The sequence below is a fragment of the Sorghum bicolor genome, chromosome 8 (genome assembly GCF_000003195.3).
Source record: "Sorghum bicolor cultivar BTx623 chromosome 8, Sorghum_bicolor_NCBIv3, whole genome shotgun sequence".
NCBI classification, from domain to species: Eukaryota; Viridiplantae; Streptophyta; class Magnoliopsida; order Poales; family Poaceae; genus Sorghum; species Sorghum bicolor.
Window position 1 is genome coordinate 503,348 of NC_012877.2, and position 17,997 is coordinate 521,344.

The window sequence follows — 17,997 nt, forward strand, 5'->3', positions numbered from 1 at the left end:
TGCATGCATGCAAGCCGAGCACACACAACTTATACATAGCCTGGATTATTAGATTCGTATGCATGTTCGCATGTTCCATTCATTAACCAGCAGCCAGTTCATGAATTAACTCTCTACATATCGATTAATTAAGGGAATGTACAATACAAAAGTGCTTGGTCACTTGGACGTACGATATTGTATCAATATGAAAATTGATGTTTATATTCATCATCACGGCAAATACTATTAGACGATTATAATTAAACTAGTAAGGGGTTGACACTGATTTCAATGATACACCGGTAGGGGTACGGTTAGATTAACTGAGGCGGTAGGTACCCTTCTCGGTTCTTGAGCACCACTTTTATGGTACTTTTCAGCGAGGGAACAAGACGTTTATATAAAAACCAGCTTATTTCCATTAAGCTATCATAAGGGCACTCACAATACAGATTTTATCGTAGAGTCTAAAGTTATTTATTATCTCGAACAATATAGACTTGAAGTCTAAATAAGACTTAGAGTCTTATTTTTTCTAACTCTTTCTTCAATAAATATGCTGTCACATCAGCAAAATACCATAAATAATATGTAATTAATTGTCTTGGACTCTGTGATTGCATTGTGAGTGCTCTAAGAAACGAAGTAAAAACCTACCATGAATATGTCAACATTTATATTTATATGGTAATATATATTTGTCGACAAACTTGGTCACAGTGATTATTTAAAAAAAAAACAAAACTGAAAGTTCATGCATGTGTATATATTTGAAAACGAATGGCATGGAATAGAAATGGACTTATACTATTACTGAACAGGAAAAGCTCATGTGTGTATAAATATAGGCAGCGCGATCGTTGAGCAGGTAGCTAAAGCCAGAGAGCCCGGGCAGAGGTGTGTGCGGACAGGCACCGCGCGCGCTTGTCCGCGCGGCGGGAGTCGAGAGAGAAGCGCGCGCGCCTTGCCTTGCAATCCAATCATCATTCCAGAACCACCAATCAAGCATGATGATGGCGCAACCGGAACCGGAAGGGGGCCAGCAGCAGCAGCAGCAGCGGAGGAACGCCGGCGGCGGCGGCCGGGGGGACGAGGCATGGCGGCGGTGGGCGATGCTGGTGGCGACGGTGTGGATCCAAGCTCTGACGGGGACCAACTTCGACTTCTCGGCCTACTCGTCGGCGCTGAAATCGTCGCTGGGGATCTCCCAGGAGGCGCTCAACTACCTAGCCACGGCGTCGGACATGGGCAAGGCGCTGGGGTGGTCGTCGGGGCTGGCGCTGCTCTACATGCCGCTCCACGCCGTGCTCATGCTCTCCGCCGCCATGGGGCTCGCCGCCTACGCCGTCCAGTACTTGTGCCTCGTCGCGTCCGTCGCCGTCCCTTACCCTCTGGTACGTACGTCATTGTCATTGCTTGGCGGCGTGTCCAGCTACTGTTCGATCGTTCAGGCGTGCGTGCGTGGTTGCCAGGCAGTTCATATGCCAGTGGTCCTCGTCAATTATCGGCGGTGTACGTCGATCGTTTCGTAAGTCTATGAGAAAATGAGAAACGAATAATAATAAATTAATAAAACCTCCAAAAAAGAAGATAGGAATAGACGACGATGGAGACTTATGATAGGCAATCAGGGACAGACGAGACAACAACAACGTCGGCCGTCCATGGCGGATCGGATCGGAGGCGGCGGCAGCAATGGTCAATGGCCGGCGGAGCAGAAAAGGAGGAAGAAGAGACAGGGCAGGGATATTTGTGCTTGTTCGTCCTTCCGTCGTCGGTCGCCAAGACCAAGACCATGACCATGATCATGCCGGTTCCTACTGTATATATTAGCTGTCTCATTTGCCGAATCTACTAGTCATTCAGCAATATTTTTCTCTTACAACAAATCAACGAAGAGTACTTTTAGCCAAGCGAAAAGGCAGAAGAGGGTGACGGACGGTGACCTGAACAGCAGCAACAGCAAGCACGCTACTCCAGTGTGGGCTGTTTTGTGGCTGGGAGCTAGTAGCTCCATCTGATATGTGGCATCTCCTTTGATTTTTCTTGGAAGAACATGACAGAGATGGTATTTGAACCTGTCGGAACAGATCTCCATCTCCTTCCTTCTTTCCTTCCTTCCTTACGTTTATTATCCGAACCACGCCCTCTTCTTTGTTTTCCCTCTCGCTTTTCTTCTTCTATTAGTTATTACTGCGCATGTTTTATTACACAACACAAGTTTAGCATCATACAGTCCTGTCATAAACTATATGTATAATCATAAAATTCTAAAAAATAATGAGGGTTTTCTTTATATTTCATTCTCACATAGTGATTATTCCATTATATAGTTAGATTCTAGAATTCCATTATAAAATGCAAGTGTTTAGGTTTTTTTTTTATGTCAACGACGGGGAGGATCACAGAGTGTTTGCCATTCTTATTTCTCTATCACGTTCTCGTGCATTTCCCTTACAAAATCCAAACGAAAAAGTGGCATGACATAAGATGGGGATTAGACATCCATCATCAACCGGCGGAGTACTATCCAGCAATAGTTAAGTTACTTCATCAACAACCAACCAACAAACCAGTACATTTCATATTCAGTCTCAGGTCTGAATTGAATGTTATCTGCAACTAACTCAACTCTGCTTTCCTCCTACCAGTCTGCCTCTGCTCTGCTTTTGACCGTTAGATGAACAACACGCACGCGCGCTCCCACAAACCTCTCCTGCTTCCTTTTTCAAACCTGGAGAAAACACACACATAGTCCAAACTGTATACATTTCTCTCTCTTTTTTTTTTCTGGTAAATATCTTGTTCATTGGTAGGTGTGCCCAATCCGAAAACCCCCTTTTCAACTGTGAAACAGTAACCAAATATTCCAACTAGCACAAGGCATCGACATCCTGGGAAAGCGTAAAATGTTCCTTGCTTCTATTAACAAGCAAACCACACAAATTCATTTCCCCACAGTACCAGCAGGACACTATCTTAATCCAAACTAAAAATTCATGAAGGACTGGTACTAGTTCATACACACAGCTAGGTAGGTTCTCTAAGCCACTTCCAAGCAAGTCAACCATCACAACAACAAACACACACCGCAACCACATCAGCTAGATACCACAACATCCCCACCGACATCACAGACACATGCATGAGGCATGCCATTCCATTCTCACAAGTCACAGCTGCATCATCCACCTACTCCACACCTTCCTACAATACATTCAGGAGAAATATGTGGGCATGTCACAACACATAAAAGAAATCACAGAGTTTTAAGGTCACATTGCCACGGTGCCTTTACAAAATACTACAGTAGATGTCCTATATTAGCATACCGGTTTTCTTGACAAACTGATTGCAAAACGCTTCACTCAAACGTATTCAAGCCAAGATGTAGAAACGACAGAAGTTAAATTGTCAATAAAGCCATCACATGCAATTTATATATTGAACTTAATTATTTGATCAAATTCTGATTCATATGTTGCCTCTGCAGGTGTTCTTGGTCTGCTTGATAGCAGGGTGCAGCATCTGCTGGTTCAACACAGTCTGCTTTGTTCTCTGCATACGCAGCTTCTCTGCAAACAACCGCTCTCTAGCCCTCTCCCTCTCAATAAGCTTCAACGGGCTCAGCGCTGCCTTCTACACTCTCTTTGGGAATGCCCTCGCCCCTTCCTCACCAGCTGTATACCTCCTCCTCAATGCGATCCTCCCTTTTGGTGTCTCTGTTCTTGCACTCCCAGCGATCCTCCTCTGCCACAAAAATGACGGCCACCTCCAAAGCACGCCCAGGCATGACAGGCGTGTCTTCCTTGGTCTCTACATCCTCGCATTCATCACGGGCATATATCTGGTGGTCTTTGGATCTTTCACCGCAACCAGCTCTACTGCATGGGTCATCCTCACAGGTGCCATGGTCCTCCTCGCCCTTCCTCTCATCATCCCTGCCTGCTCCAGTTGCTCATATGTGGATACAGATGGCCCTGACCCTGCATCGCTACTAAACCATGATGATCCACATAAGCCACTCCTAATCAGTAACAATCGTCAGATGGAGTCCAATGCGATGACGCAAAAACCAATGGAGCACCAGATGCAGGGAAATTGTTGTGGAACAATAGTGGGCAAGGGCCGCCTGGTGGCGCTCAGTGAAGAACATAGTGCAAAGAAGCTCATTCGGTGTGTGGACTTCTGGCTCTACTACACAGCCTACTTCTGTGGAGCCACTGTTGGCCTGGTATACAGCAACAACTTGGGGCAGATTGCACAGTCATTGCACCAGCAGTCACAGCTCACCATGCTACTTGCTGTCTACTCATCCTCCTCCTTCTTCGGTCGTCTTCTTTCTGCACTACCTGACATTCTTCACAGGTATCTGTTTTGCTTTATATACAAACACATATCTCATCACATCACATGCTTCCTAACTAAAATTTGTATACAGGAAGGTACCACTTGCTCGCACAGGGTGGCTTGCTGCTGCATTGGTCCCCATGCCAATGGCCTTTTTCCTTATGTGGAACCAACAAGATGCAAGCACCCTGGTAGCAGGAACAGCACTAGTTGGCCTAAGCTCAGGGTTCATCTTTGCTGCAGCAGTGTCAGTGACCTCCGAGCTCTTTGGACCAAATAGCGTTGGGGTGAATCACAACATCCTAATCACCAATATCCCATTGGGCTCACTCCTCTATGGCCAGATTGCTGCCATGGTATACGATGGAAATGGCCAAAAGATGACAGTAATGGATAACCGCACTGGCATTGTTGAAACCATGATTGTGTGCATGGGGATGAAGTGCTACTCAACCACCTTCTTCCTGTGGGCTTGCATCACATTTCTAGGGTTAGCATCAAGCATAGCTCTATTCATACGAACAAAACCAGCTTATGCTGCTGCTGCTAGCCGGTCAAGTTGAAGCACCTTCACCAATTTTCCAGTTTGCAGAGAAACTCCTTTATCAGTTCCTTACTGATTTCAAGCCACAGTTAGCTTGTACAAAAATTGGCTTAGTTCTAGGTGAAATGGGCTAGATACAATACACAAAATGAATACCACGGCAAGAGACATCAAGAAGATACGAAATTATCAGCCTATCAGCTGGTATGTAAAGTACTATCAGTATTACCTTCACTAGGATTAATACTAACAAGTAGGCCCAAGGTTGGATGAAGGCAGTTTGGAATGTTTATTACTGATTGACTGAGACGTGTGCAAAATCGTCTGTATTTACTGTTGTTATGTACACCCTCGAATTCATATACATGGTGTTAAGGACATCAACAAGGTTTACAGGTTGAAATTTCAACCATTGAAAACATGACAAAACCAAGATTATCAGAAAGTAATAGCTTAATAGCTGATGTGTTAAAGTACAAAACCAACACACCATTCACAGTCACAGAGCATGAATACTAACAAGTTTGCCCAAGATAGCATAAGTCAGTTTAGTCTGTTGTTGCCAGTCAAATAGAATTGTGTGCAAAATGCTCCATGTTTGCTGTTTTTAGTTATACTTGCAGGACTTCAGAAATTGGATCTGACTGGCATTTCAGCTTTCTGCCTAAAATGAAGTCAAATAACTTATCTTTCAATCTTTATTAAGGAGATACTGATACAGCAAACAGGGGACCAATGAGTTCTTCAAATAGGACAATGTGACACAGAAAGTTTAACTTTTGCAAGAACAGCCAGGATGGACTGCTTAGGTGTTGAAAAGGAACTAAACTTCATTGAGCAATAGTTGAAAAGGAACTACATTTCAGCGAGGGATCCACACAGCATTCAATTATTGTACAAATAGACATACAACTTTCACCTCTTTCTATGCCTACAATTTCGCTGTTATACTGTTAAAACAACACATAACAAGTGCAATCCAGTCTGAAAGTGTATAGTTTGTTCCCTCAAAAAAAAAAAAAAAAAAAACTCTGTTACCTATATCCCTTCAACCTTTCCTGGAAGGTACCATCCATCCAGGCATTCAGCAATTTCCAAAAAAGTAGTACAATTATTCACCAAATGCATAAGACTCACATTCATATTACCTCGTTCAAGGGCCTAAGAATGGAGGGTACAATCACTTGACAGGACGCATAACTCATGACTATTTCTTCTGCTGTTCGTCATGCTTGCGCCATGGGTTTAGGGCTTCCCTCATAGCTTGGGCCTCTGGACTGCTTTCCCAAGCTCGTTTTTCTGACTCCAGGACAACAACCTTATCATCTGTAGCATATAACCATGGAGAAAAAAAAAGATACATATATGTAAGTGGCCTTCCTATGCAGCAGTGGAAAAAGAGAGAGCCTGACAGGATGAATGGTACTAGGCAATCTGAACTCATTGTATGGCCACCAAAGTATCAGGAGTTTGGATTGTTGTTAAATGGAAACATGCACTGAAGCATCAAATTAAAATACCCACCCCCTAGCAATTTCCCAAAATGAGCTGATCTGAATTTTGATGATAGGAAAATGCAAGTGGCAATTGGATCTAGAAGCAGAAATGCTGCAGTTGAGAACTTTGCAATCTGCCTAAAGGTACCTTCATGTTGGGAGAAAAAAGGGTACTGGATGTATGGTCTCAGATGGACAGCCTATAATAATTGATTCAAGTGTGATTGATTATTAGAAATCAGAAATAGTAAATTACAAGGGTGAGGGGAGTTGGATGCCGGGCAGAGCAGAGAGGGAGAAGCGTACAGAAGCCCGTGTGGATCATGAAGAGCTCCATGGCGGCGCCAATGGAGGCCCCGACCGCCGCGATCTTCAGGTACCAGCCCGCGAACTTCATGCATGCACCACCCTCTGAATCAGTAAAGGACATGCATATACACCTGTAATTAGAATCAGATCCGATTACGAATGGTATGTTAGGGTTTGGGGGCACAGTTTTACTTACGAATTAGATTAAGGTTTGGGCGCATGGCTTCGGACAGCAGGAAGGAATGGCCAAGGGGAGGGAATACCTGGTTGTGCTCGTCGCCGGCCAAGGTGGGGAGTGGCGAGTGGCGAAGTAGGACAGCAGCGACGGCCGCGGGGACACCGGGGCTGCAGAGGACGGACGCCGCGCCGCAGCTGGTCGCGGCTCGCGAGGACGCTGGGCCTCTCCGGGTGGCGGCGCGGCGAGCGGATGGAGAGGATCGGCCGCGGGCGAGACGTGTTCTGGCGGCGGGCCAGCGCCGCAAGGATGCAAATGGGGGGCCGGCGGCGGTCAGCCCACACCACGTCCGCTACAGTTGCAAGGATTTCCTACTAGAGCTATTGTGGCAGCCCACATCACACCGCTAGTGTTTTGTGGGGTTTTTTTTTTTAATGAACTAGTTTCATTTTTATTTTTATTTTTTTGCAAAATGGACACGGTAACACTTTCATTTGTATTTGACAAAATATTGTTCAATTATAGACTAACCAGGCTCAAAAGATTTGTCTCGCAAATTACAGATAAAAACCGTGCAATTAGTTATTTCTTTTATCTATATTTAATGCTTCATGCATGTGTTGCAAAATTCGATGTGACAAGGAATCCAAAAATTTTTGTAAATTTTTTTTGGAACTAAACAAGGCCTAATACTAACAGCTTGCACCACGTCCGTCACAGCCTATTCGCTTGGCTGATAAGCCAAGTATTGTTCGTTGATTTGTTGTGAAAGAAAACACTGTTGAATGATTGACAGATTTAATGGATAAGCTCAAGCAAACAAGTAGCCTCGAGCAGATGTAAGTTGGTAACACGTAACAAAGCACTTTTCATGCGCATACAAGTTATCCAAATTCTCATAACATGAATCCATCCAAACTGAGACTAAGATTCAGGTGAACCAACATCTGCATGCATTGTCCTGCGTCCACAAACGAATGAATGAACTTGAACGGTGAATTGTTCCACTAGTGATTGATGCAAATAAAATCTATAATTAATGAGATACTGATGTCAATCTCATCACGTTCTATGCCATTCTCTGTTAGAAGCTCCACCAAGTTGTTGAGCACAGGATCATGTTCTTGAACCTCCCAGCAAACAATATCAATGTTATCAAGGTGCTCACAGCTGAACGACCTTTCCTTTCTTCTAGATCCCTAATGAATCTCGGATGAGTATGGCCAAACCTGAAATGTGAGAAAACACAAGTTTCACTTTGATTTGATTGCACGTGCACAAACTTCTGTACAAGGATCAATTAACATGTTGAGAGAGCCATGTATCCCTCTGAGTTTCAGAGTTAGATTCTCCAGGCTAGTAGGTGAGTTCTGAAGGAAGACTATCTGTGGATAAAAGTCGATCTGGATGCAGACACCATTGACCAAGTGTCAAGGTTGCAAGGTTGTTGAATTTTGGGCAGCACTTACAATTGCAAAAAGTTCATAGGATTAAGACATCATAAAGAATTCCATATTTTATAAAATATTCATGACTTCAGCAAAGTTGTCAAGACAACTTAAACAAGCTAAAGTTATGTTATGTTCCCCATAGTTTTCATTCTTCGGTTATAATATATCTTCAGAGTACAATATGTGACAAAGGTCACACTAAACGCAAATCTTTTTTAATAAGAATAATTCACATTACATTATACTATGCCCTATTTCCCTAAGTGAGATTCAACCATCTAGAGCACAGGCATATACACAGCTGAAAGGCTTTGATTAGGTGGTCTATCTACTAGATTCTACTGATCTGATTGTAAGTATAGGAGTGCAGTTAATGTTTGTAATATGTAGATAGATGAGCTAATAAAACTGTGTATAAATAATCGAAATTATATACCGTAAGGGGGTGTTTAGTTCCCCTTTAATTCTAGGTTGTCATAACTAAGGCCCTGTTTAGTTTTCCACTCAAAAAATTTTCATCAATCCCATCAAATCTTTAGACACATGCATGGAACATTAAATGTAGATAAAAAAACTAATTACATAGTTTGGTCGGAAATCGCGAGATGAATCTTTTAAGCCTAGTTAGTCTATGATTAGCCTTAAGTGCTACAGTAACCCACATGTGCTAATGACCGATTAATTATGCTTAATAGATTTGTCTTGCAGTTTCCAGACAAGCTATGTAATTTGTTTTTTATTAGTTTCTAAAAACCCCTCACGACATCCTTCCGACACATCCGATGTGACACAAAAAAATTTTCATCTCCAATCTAAACAGGGCCTAAACGTAGAGGGATTATGGCGTGCTTACAATTTGTTGCATCTGTGTTTCTCAGTTCTTTGTTGGGGCTATTTCATCGGCATTCCTACTTGTTGCTGCTCCTAAGCTTGGTCTTGGTGGTGTTTGGTCTGTATTAGTTCTTTTTATGAGCTTGAGAGCAGCTGCTGGATTTTGGAGGTGGTGTTCGAGGTTCCAGCTGCCCTCTTTTTGGAAATTTGGATAGCGTTTACCTTTCTGGCTCACAGTATTTTGCTGTTGTGTACAGGTTAGGGAGCAAAGGTGGACCATGGAAGCACATCAGGTCAGATACTGAGCTGATAACTGACAAGAAATGACCATGTCTTGGTGATTCGACAGGAAGATGGTAACAAAGATTATTGACAGATAACGGCATTACATGTAAATAACCAGTAGAAGTTGCGTATTAAGTAGAAGAGTATTGACTGTCTAGGTCCTGATCCTACAATCATATAAACTGTGAACTACTACTAGCTAGGTGAAATGCAGATAGTGTGGTGGTGAGGAAGAGTGGTCATATTTGGGCAAGCCCACTCTTGCTGTAAATGTGGAAGAGACTAATTGGTCTGAGGCTCGTGGATGTACTCTGCTTATATACTCTAGCTTCACGTAAGTTTTAGGCAAAGGGACGGCTTTTGTTGTAACATAGTCATCATAAAAGTAAATGTGAGACCTGGCAATCGTCTTAATTGGTAATGGCAGAGTATTTAGGAAAGTGGGTATCTTTTTTTATGAGAGCAAAAAATGGGGTATTTTTCGAGATTTTGATTGATCAAGTCTGAACATGATACCCTCAGTTGAATTTCTGCACGATACTAATATTTGATTTATACATATTCATTTTTCTTTTTTGATTTGAGAAGAGGACTAGCACTTGATAACTTGTGAAATTGGCCCGGTGGCAGATTGGGCTGGAGAGGCCGAAAGCCCATAGATCTCCCAGAGCCCATTGTCCACCGAGCCCAAAAAGGCAGGCCCGCGTCGCGTCCAATCCAACCAATCACATTCAGACCACTGTGACCACTCGCTCGCGCGCCCATGGCGGCGACCTCGCCGACGCCGACGAGGCCTGCAGCCGCCGCGCACGCAAGAACCCTGTCCGCGGGGCCCAGCCGTGTCTCCCTGACCTCCTGCCGCTGCCACTGCCGCCGCTCTACTCCGCCTCGGTGGAGTCGTTCCCCGCGATGCACTCGTGGTGGTGGGAAGCCGGTCGTCACAGACGTCGTCGACGAGGCGGCACCCGATAAGGAGCCAGGGATTGGGATTAAGGGAGAGGAAGAGAAGGAGGACGTCGCGGGGCGTGGTGCTCAGGGGTGGCTCAGGATTGACGGGGTAGCGGCGGACATCCTCGCCATCGCCGCACCCGCCGTGCTCGCGCTCGCCGCGGACCCCATCACGGCGCTCGTCGACACGGCCTTCGTTGGGCATATCGGTAATCCAGTATTCTGAGCCCAGTGCATTTCTTCATTTCAAACTTAGAATCATGTCATACCTTACTCTCATGGGCCTGATGAAGGCCTAGATAACAAAACGGCGAAGAGACCGGTTTCAGTGAAAATTAGGGTCGATCTTTTCACCCATTTGATGAGTTAGAGTCTCTTGTCAGGTTCGGCTCAGCTTGCGGCTGTTGGTGCATCGACTTCCATATTCAATTTGGTATCCAAACTTTTTAATGTGCCGCTACTTAATGTCACCACATCCTTTGTTGCTGAGCAGCAGGCAATGGATGGCAATTCTAACATCACAAGGGAAAGTAAGCATTTCCATTTGTTTTCTGATGGCTCTGTTGTTCGCATTACACTGATTAGTGTTTAGTTCTCACCTAGGAGATGAATTTTTGACACCAATAGAGAAGGCAAGGCAACAAAAGAAGGTTCTTCCGGCGGTGTCAACATCCTTGGCTCTAGCTGCTGGCATTGGACTGTTGGAAATGGTAGCTCTGATTGTTGGATCTGGGACCTTGATAAACATCATTGGTATACCCGTTGTACGTAAGACCAATTTATTCGCATGCTCAAATTTCTAGGATCTATGTCTTCCCTTGAACTTGTTATCAGCATTGGGTTGGCTATTGGTCCGAACCATCTGCAAAAATCATTGTGCCTATGTCACTATTCCTAATAAAAGCTCTGAAGTGCTTACACCTTATTATATGAATCTAATGGGAAACTTGTCCACAAACATTTTCATATCATGTCACAAATTTGGCGCTGCAAAAATATAGCACTTCTAGACTATTTACCTTTTCCCGTTTTGTGGTGGGTGGGCTTCTTGAATTCAGTCTATGAAACCAGGTTTCCATGGTCTGTCAACTCAAAATTTTCTGACTTTAAGGTTCCATAATGTTGCGACTGTTCTAAGTTATACTTAATGACACCTTCTGTGACTAATTCCCTATACTCTTGCAGTTTTCTTTCAAAACACTCTTTGCTGAACATAATTTTTTTTTTTTATTTTCAACACAGGATTCACCGATGCGAGCACCAGCAGAACAGTTTCTTACACTGAGGGCACTTGGTGCTCCACCAATCATAGTGGCACTTGCATCTCAGGGTGCATTTCGTGGATTCCTGGATACAAGGACACCGTTGTATGCTGTGGGTAAGTCTTTGCCAGTTCATTTTGACAAAATAATGTAACACATAACACTATTTTGTTGTCCATCTGAAATTGTTTTGACCTTGCTATTTAAATGCATATTCTTTTGTTGTAACTATTTTGTATTTTCCTTTTCAAGCTACTCTATGTAACTGATTCAAAATGATCAAGCAAGGAACTGATGGTATGATGCTTACAGGTGCTGGCAACCTATTAAATGCAGTACTTGATGCATTACTTATTTTTCCACTTGGTCTAGGAGTAAGCGGTGCTGCACTGGCCACTGTGACCTCGGAGTATGTTGATGCCCTCATGATATTCTTAAAATGAGATTTTCTTATTTGGAGTATCTTTGCCTCTATTATCATTATCTAACTTATAATTATCGAAAGCATTTGTATTTTTTGTCTACATGTATTCAGGTACTTGACAGCATTCATCCTCCTTTGGAAGCTGAATAATGAAGTAGATCTGTTCTCATGGAATATAATTGAGGATGGAGGAGTGATCCGCTACCTGAAATCTGGTTGGTCAATATCCCTCATGCTCATCGAAGGATTTTTCATCTGATGGATTTTGCCTAATCATAAGAAAGTATTGGTTCAAAACTGACAGTTTTTCATGAGTTCAGCTTCTTTTGTTAGCTATCACATTAAGCATCATAACTTAATCTTAGTGTGATTGACCTTTATGATAGCCACTTGAATTTGAACGGTTTTCAGGTGGGCTACTAATTGGCAGGACAATTGCAGTATTCTTGACACTGACACTATCTACATCCCTGGCTGCAAGGGAAGGGCCTGTTCCAATGGCAGGCTATGAGATATGCTTGCAAGTGTGGCTAACAATTTCTCTGCTCAATGATGCTCTAGCCCTTGCTGGCCAGGTCTGCAAAATTACTGGAATGGAACTTTCATCGAACTCGTTACCTGTGTATCTGCTTGTGAAGTATCCCTAATTTGTGCAGGCTCTACTTGCTACCGAATATGCAAAAGGGAACTACAAGCAAGCCCGCACGGTTTTATACAGAGTCCTGCAGGTTAAGAAGTCATTTCTTGGAAATAGTTTGGAAATGCCACCGGTTTATCCTTCTCCTTAAGGAGCTGATACTGTCCATCTTTTTCCTTGCAGGTTGGAGGTGTGACTGGTGTTGCCCTTGCTGCTTCCTTATTTGTTGGATTTGGATCTTTGTCCTTGCTGTTTACAGATGATCCAGCCGTTTTAGATGTTGCACTCTCTGGAGTCTGGGTAAGAACATTCTTGAGAAACGAGAAGTTTACACTTAGTTTCTGAGAAATGTACAGCCACTTATGTTTACAGTTGTTGGATATTTGCAGTTTGTCACTATTTCTCAGCCGGTGAATGCTATTGCTTTTGTTGCTGATGGGCTCTACTATGGTGTTTCTGACTTTGCCTATGCTGCATATTCCACGGTTGTGATTCATAATCCTACTCTGTCGCATTATTATGTCCCCAATACTATCACACGTTATCATGTTATCAGTTATCTCTTCAACACAACTTTGCCATCCTAATTGTGGCGAATCTTTGTTGTTTCAGTTTTTTGCAGGAGCTGTCTCATCAATGTTCTTACTAGTAACAGCTCCTAAATTTGGTCTCAGTGGCATATGGGCTGGTCTTACTCTATTTATGAGTTTGCGTGCAGTTGCTGGACTGTGGAGGTAGTAATAGATGACCCCTTTGTTTTTCTCTGATTTATTTTTTCCTTTTTTTTTAGGAGCCAAGTTTCAGACGAGGAAAATGGAATATTCCTGTACTGGAGTTTTGAATAGAAGCAGCATGGAAGTCTTAAATTTTACAATCAGTTTGTTCTTGTTTTCAGGTTAGGGAGCAAAGATGGACCTTGGGAGGTTATCTGGTCAGATAGTGAGTAAGGCACATATTTGATCATGTAGATTCGACACTGATCTCTCACAGCCAGCATGTAAAGGGTGACGGTAGCAAGAAAGATGCATTCAGCTCTGTGGGAGATGTACACTTGTAGTTGGTGTCGGATAGCTGGGCTGTCTTGTGGCTGCTGTAGGAGCCCGGTAGGAACTCACAGCTTTGAACTGTGTGTTGCATACCATATACTGTACAAGAAAGCTGTGTTTAGTTATAACAAAAAAGGGAAAGAAAGCTGTGTTCAAATAGAAAACCTCTTCCTGTAAATTTTCTCCCTGTAAATGAATCTTTGTCCAACATTCTAGGATCTGTAAATCTGGTAATCTTTTGTGTGTGTGTGTGTGTGTGTGTGTGTGTGTGTGTGTGTGCGCATTATACTTCAAATATGAATCAGAACCAATATGCTGCAGACAAAAGTAATGTGATGGCTTGGACAAGTTTTGTCCTGCACCACGGGCTCTGGGCCAAGAGAGGAGGCTAGACAGACCAATGGGCTAGAGTCCATAGCGAAGGGGAAACTAACAGGCCCAAACAGCCCATGATTTGTCCTGGCAGAGGCGCAGAGCAGAGGAGATTCCTTTTCTGTGTAGCAGGATAGTAGAGAGGGAGCGGAGCAGCAGAGACCAGAGAGCAGTGAGCGGAGCAGAGCAGAGCAGAAGGCGGCCATCCGGAGGCAGAGGCGGAGACGAGGAAGAGGAAGCGAGCGAGGATGCCGTGCCTCAACGTGTCGACCAACGTGAACCTGGAGGGGGTGGACACCTCCGTCATCCTCGCCGAAGCCTCCAAGTCCGTCGCTAACATCATCGGCAAGCCAGAGGCCGTAAGCTTCCGCCTTTCCCTTCCCCTTCCCCTTTCCCGGACTTCTCTCTTCCCCTCTGGTTCCCCTCGTTCTCTTCTAGGAGTATCTTGTTGCTTGTGTAAGCTCTTGTAGATTGTGGGTCTATTTGTTTGGTGGAGATTATGCTTAGGGTTTTGAGCAAGATGTGCATCGCTTCATGACACCTTTCTGTACATTATCAATCAAATTGACCGTGTTTATTGATGTTAGTGTAAAGAGAATTCGTGTGAATCAGCAAACCTCCCAATTTTTCTACTCTTTGCTCTTTGGTAAATACATCAATTGGGATTTTTTTGTTACCTCTAGTAGGCTTTTTTTTTGGGGGGAATATCCTCTAGGTGCATTATGGACGCCCCCATGTTGATTCTCACTGAACTCAGTGGAAAACTTTGTTAATTTTCACATTATAGCCTAGAATCCCTAGGATGGGACTGCAATTTCCTGCATATCCTGGTCATGCTTAAATTGAGTTTATATATAAATAAACCATAGTTTTTTTTTATAAAAAAAATTAATAGTTTCAACACTGAGGGAGACAACTATAGATAACTCAAGTATGAGACTGCATACCTAATCTCTATGTAAGAACTGATATACTGACCATTGTGATCACGCAGTACAAGGAATACCAAACCATTTGCCTACCATTTTCACTACCCTACCAATCTGATTATGGAATGGAAATGCGGTATATTAAGACATTGAGAACAGATGCATTTACAGCAAACTAACTGATGAAAGTTTATGCGCACAGTTTTTCTGGAACAGATTTCTATCAACCAGCAACCCCCTAGTGTACCATTCTTCAGCACGAATCTCAAGTTCTGTTAAATATGTAGAGTTGTAGACCATGGGCTGCGTGTGCTTTTTCTTTATGTTACCCTAGTACTACAGCCATCAATTTTACATAGATGAAATTTGAGAGTTCATGTTTATCGGTCACTTTGTGTTACTGTTACTCAGGAAGCTACTTTGCTATGTAGTTCAGTACCCAAAGTTTTATGCCCCGTACTAAAGGTCACAGCTTTTTATTTCCTGTTAGCCATTTAGTCCATTTAGTGTTAGTCGGGCAGCTGCTTTGCTACTATCAAGGACAAAAAATGACCTCTCTGAATACATCATATTCATAACCATGCTAGTCTCATTCTCATACTAACAATATTTGGATTCCTGGTTGGGTGACCTGTGGTGCTAAGCTCCAATTACTGAACTTTAGCTTTTATTGTTTTTCTGTCTTGACTTATTTGGATGAAGCCATTTCTCTTGAGTACTATCATCTTGAGGAACTATATCAAGTGGGCTGTTAGATATGTGGACCATGTGCTGCATGTGCTTTTCCTTTATGTTACCCTAGTACTACAGCCATCTATTTTACATAGATGAAATTTGAAAGTTTGTGTTTATCGGTCACTTCGTGTTAGTGTTACTCATGCAGCTGCTTTGCTATGTAGTTCAGTACCCAAATTTTTATGCCCCGTACTAGAGGTCACAGCTTTTCATCTTCTGTTAGTCATTTTGTCCATTTAGTGTTAGTCAGGGCAGCTGTTTTGCAGTCAAGGATAAAAATGACCTCTCTTAATAACGAATACATTGTGTCCATAACCTGACCATGCTAATATCATTCTCATATACTAACATTGTTTGGATTCGTGGTTGTTGACCTGTGGTGCTAGCGTCAAATTACTGAACTTTAGCTTTTATTGTTTTTGTCTTGACTATATTTGGATGAAGCCATTTCGCTTTAATACTATCATCTTGAAGAACTAACAGGAATTGTTGTCTTCCCACAGTACGTGATGGTTGTCCTCAAGGGTTCAGTGCCTATGGCATTTGGAGGTACCCAGGAGCCAGCAGCGTACGGTGAGCTGGTTTCCATCGGAGGCCTGAACCCTGACGTGAATAAGAAGCTGAGTGCTGGCATTGCTTCCATCCTGGAGTCAAAGCTGTCTGTTCCCAAGTCACGCTTCTACCTCAAGTTCTATGACTCAAAGGTAAGCAACCACTATTCCTTATTGATTGATCATTCACGGGTCTTCATTACCATCATGATGTTCTCATTGGAATTTTTCTGTTTGTTAGGCCCATCCGGCACAAGAACATGCTCAATGTTTGCATGCTTTGCATCAAGAATAGATCATGTAAATAACCATATGTTGTTTGGTGCCATCTTCCTAATTTTGCACCTGCTTTGTTTCTACTTATCTTCATAGACTGATAGACGTTGTTAAGATCTTCACTGTCCGCTGTTATCACGGTGTCAATTGTCATGCTAATCGTGAGCACTGATACATTCATTATATGACCATGCAGCGCTCGGACTTCGGTTGGAACGGCTCCACCTTCTAGACTTGAGGCCCGCATCTTTAATAAAGGAAATTCATGGTGCCTAACGCCATGGCTATTGCCAATTAAGAACAATGTCGTTAGATGTGTGTTAATTGGTACTGAACTGAGAATCGGTAACTGTTGTGTGGAACTGGAACTGGGACCCAGACGTGTTGGGTGCCACCTAGCATGCTTGTGCTATCTTGTTCTTGGCTTGAGATCAGTCTATATATTATCTTGGTTGGTCCTTCGGGTATGGTAACCGTATGTTCAAACGGTGTGTTCTTTGTTATTAACCTAGCAGAAAATCTGCCAAAGCTAGTGTTGTTTTATAGTGTTACGGTCACAGGGGGACATTGGCTGGTAACTGAAATTTCATAGCCACTATTTGTTGTTTCGGACTAGTCTTTGCCGATGCCATTGTGATTTTCTGGCTTAGTAGCAATATGGCGCAAAAACTTTGCTGGTGTGTTGGCTGGTTCTTCTAGATCCAAGCAAAGTATTCCATAAGCTGATGAGCAGATCTATAGCTGCAGTCTGCAGGGTGCAGTGCAGGCAGTGATATTGGACCTGCGCCTACTCTTGTTGGCTTGGTTGGTGCTGCCTAACCTGGAAAGCAATGGTCCTCCGCTTCCTGGCCCTTTTGTTGTTTCTTCGTGTTGAATTTCTTCCCGTGCATTGCATCACTCACACCACATTGAGTCTCTACCTAACCATTGTTTTTAGTTGCATAATAAGCACTTTGCTGCTTTCCTTTGCAACTCGAAATCTCAATTGTGCCATGCGCCAGGCTTCTTGGCATGCCATTCCTTTTCTAATAAGGCGCAAATTATTCAATATCAAACTGAAATGTATCGATGAAATTTGTACAAGTTTTTGCTGCTGTGTGTGTGTGTGTGTTTTTTTTTGCTGTTATAATTATCATTTTTTTTTGCTGTTATAATTATCAACCAGTCACAGTTCTGAATCTAAGGCCTTATTTAGTTCCCAAAAAATTTTGCCAAAAAATTTAAATTTCTCATCACATCGAATCTTACGGCACATGCATAGAGTATTAAATATAGATGAAGACAAAAAATAATGACACAATTTACCTGTAATTTATGAGATGAATTTTTTAAGCCTAGTCAGTCTATCATTGGACAATATTTGTAAAATATAAATGAAACAGTACCCGAAATCC

General features: G+C 42.9%; 4 protein-coding genes across 12 annotated transcripts; 3 read left to right on the top strand and 1 right to left on the bottom strand.

Moving 5' to 3' along the window:
* On the top strand, positions 775-5,295 carry LOC8055494 (protein NUCLEAR FUSION DEFECTIVE 4). The gene is made up of 3 exons (XM_002441631.2): positions 775-1,376; positions 3,476-4,350; positions 4,424-5,295. Exons 1-3 carry the CDS (start codon positions 990-992, stop codon positions 4,893-4,895), a joined length of 1,734 nt encoding a protein of 577 aa, XP_002441676.1. The 5' UTR covers positions 775-989; the 3' UTR covers positions 4,896-5,295.
* Positions 1,717-7,236, bottom strand: LOC8055495. 5 transcript variants are annotated; one of them, XR_002446817.1, is made up of 4 exons: positions 6,878-7,226; positions 6,679-6,783; positions 6,025-6,202; positions 1,717-2,716 (listed from the first exon to the last, which is right to left on the bottom strand). XR_002446817.1 is itself a non-coding variant. In XM_021446111.1 (3 exons), the coding sequence occupies exons 2-3, from the start codon at positions 6,800-6,802 to the stop codon at positions 6,084-6,086; spliced, it is 243 nt and encodes an 80-aa protein (XP_021301786.1). In that variant the 5' UTR covers positions 6,803-6,812; positions 6,945-7,236; the 3' UTR covers positions 5,689-6,083. The 5 variants fall into 5 exon arrangements, 3 of the variants coding, with proteins under 3 accessions (XP_021301786.1, XP_021301785.1, XP_021301787.1); XR_002446818.1 differs by lacking the exon at positions 1,717-2,716 and adding an exon at positions 2,883-3,189; XM_021446111.1 differs by lacking the exon at positions 1,717-2,716 and having other exon boundaries at positions 5,689-6,202; positions 6,679-6,812; positions 6,945-7,236.
* On the top strand, positions 10,140-13,980 carry LOC8055496 (protein DETOXIFICATION 44, chloroplastic). Of its 4 annotated transcripts, none has more exons than XM_021446105.1 (12): positions 10,140-10,580; positions 10,755-10,901; positions 10,975-11,135; positions 11,614-11,749; positions 11,946-12,042; positions 12,139-12,272; positions 12,469-12,632; positions 12,714-12,785; positions 12,878-12,994; positions 13,084-13,179; positions 13,307-13,428; positions 13,590-13,980. In XM_021446105.1, the coding sequence occupies exons 1-12, from the start codon at positions 10,187-10,189 to the stop codon at positions 13,639-13,641; spliced, it is 1,692 nt and encodes a 563-aa protein (XP_021301780.1). In that variant the 5' UTR covers positions 10,140-10,186; the 3' UTR covers positions 13,642-13,980. The 4 variants fall into 4 exon arrangements, with proteins under 4 accessions (XP_021301780.1, XP_021301782.1, XP_021301781.1 ...); XM_021446107.1 differs by having other exon boundaries at positions 12,169-12,272; XM_021446106.1 differs by having other exon boundaries at positions 10,999-11,135.
* Positions 14,205-17,210, top strand: LOC8055497 (macrophage migration inhibitory factor homolog). 2 transcript variants are annotated; one of them, XM_021446109.1, is made up of 4 exons: positions 14,235-14,471; positions 16,280-16,480; positions 16,569-16,627; positions 16,800-17,210. In XM_021446109.1, exons 1-3 carry the CDS (start codon positions 14,361-14,363, stop codon positions 16,620-16,622), a joined length of 366 nt encoding a protein of 121 aa, XP_021301784.1. In that variant the 5' UTR covers positions 14,235-14,360; the 3' UTR covers positions 16,623-16,627; positions 16,800-17,210. The 2 variants fall into 2 exon arrangements, with proteins under 2 accessions (XP_002441679.1, XP_021301784.1); XM_002441634.2 differs by lacking the exon at positions 16,569-16,627 and having other exon boundaries at positions 14,205-14,471.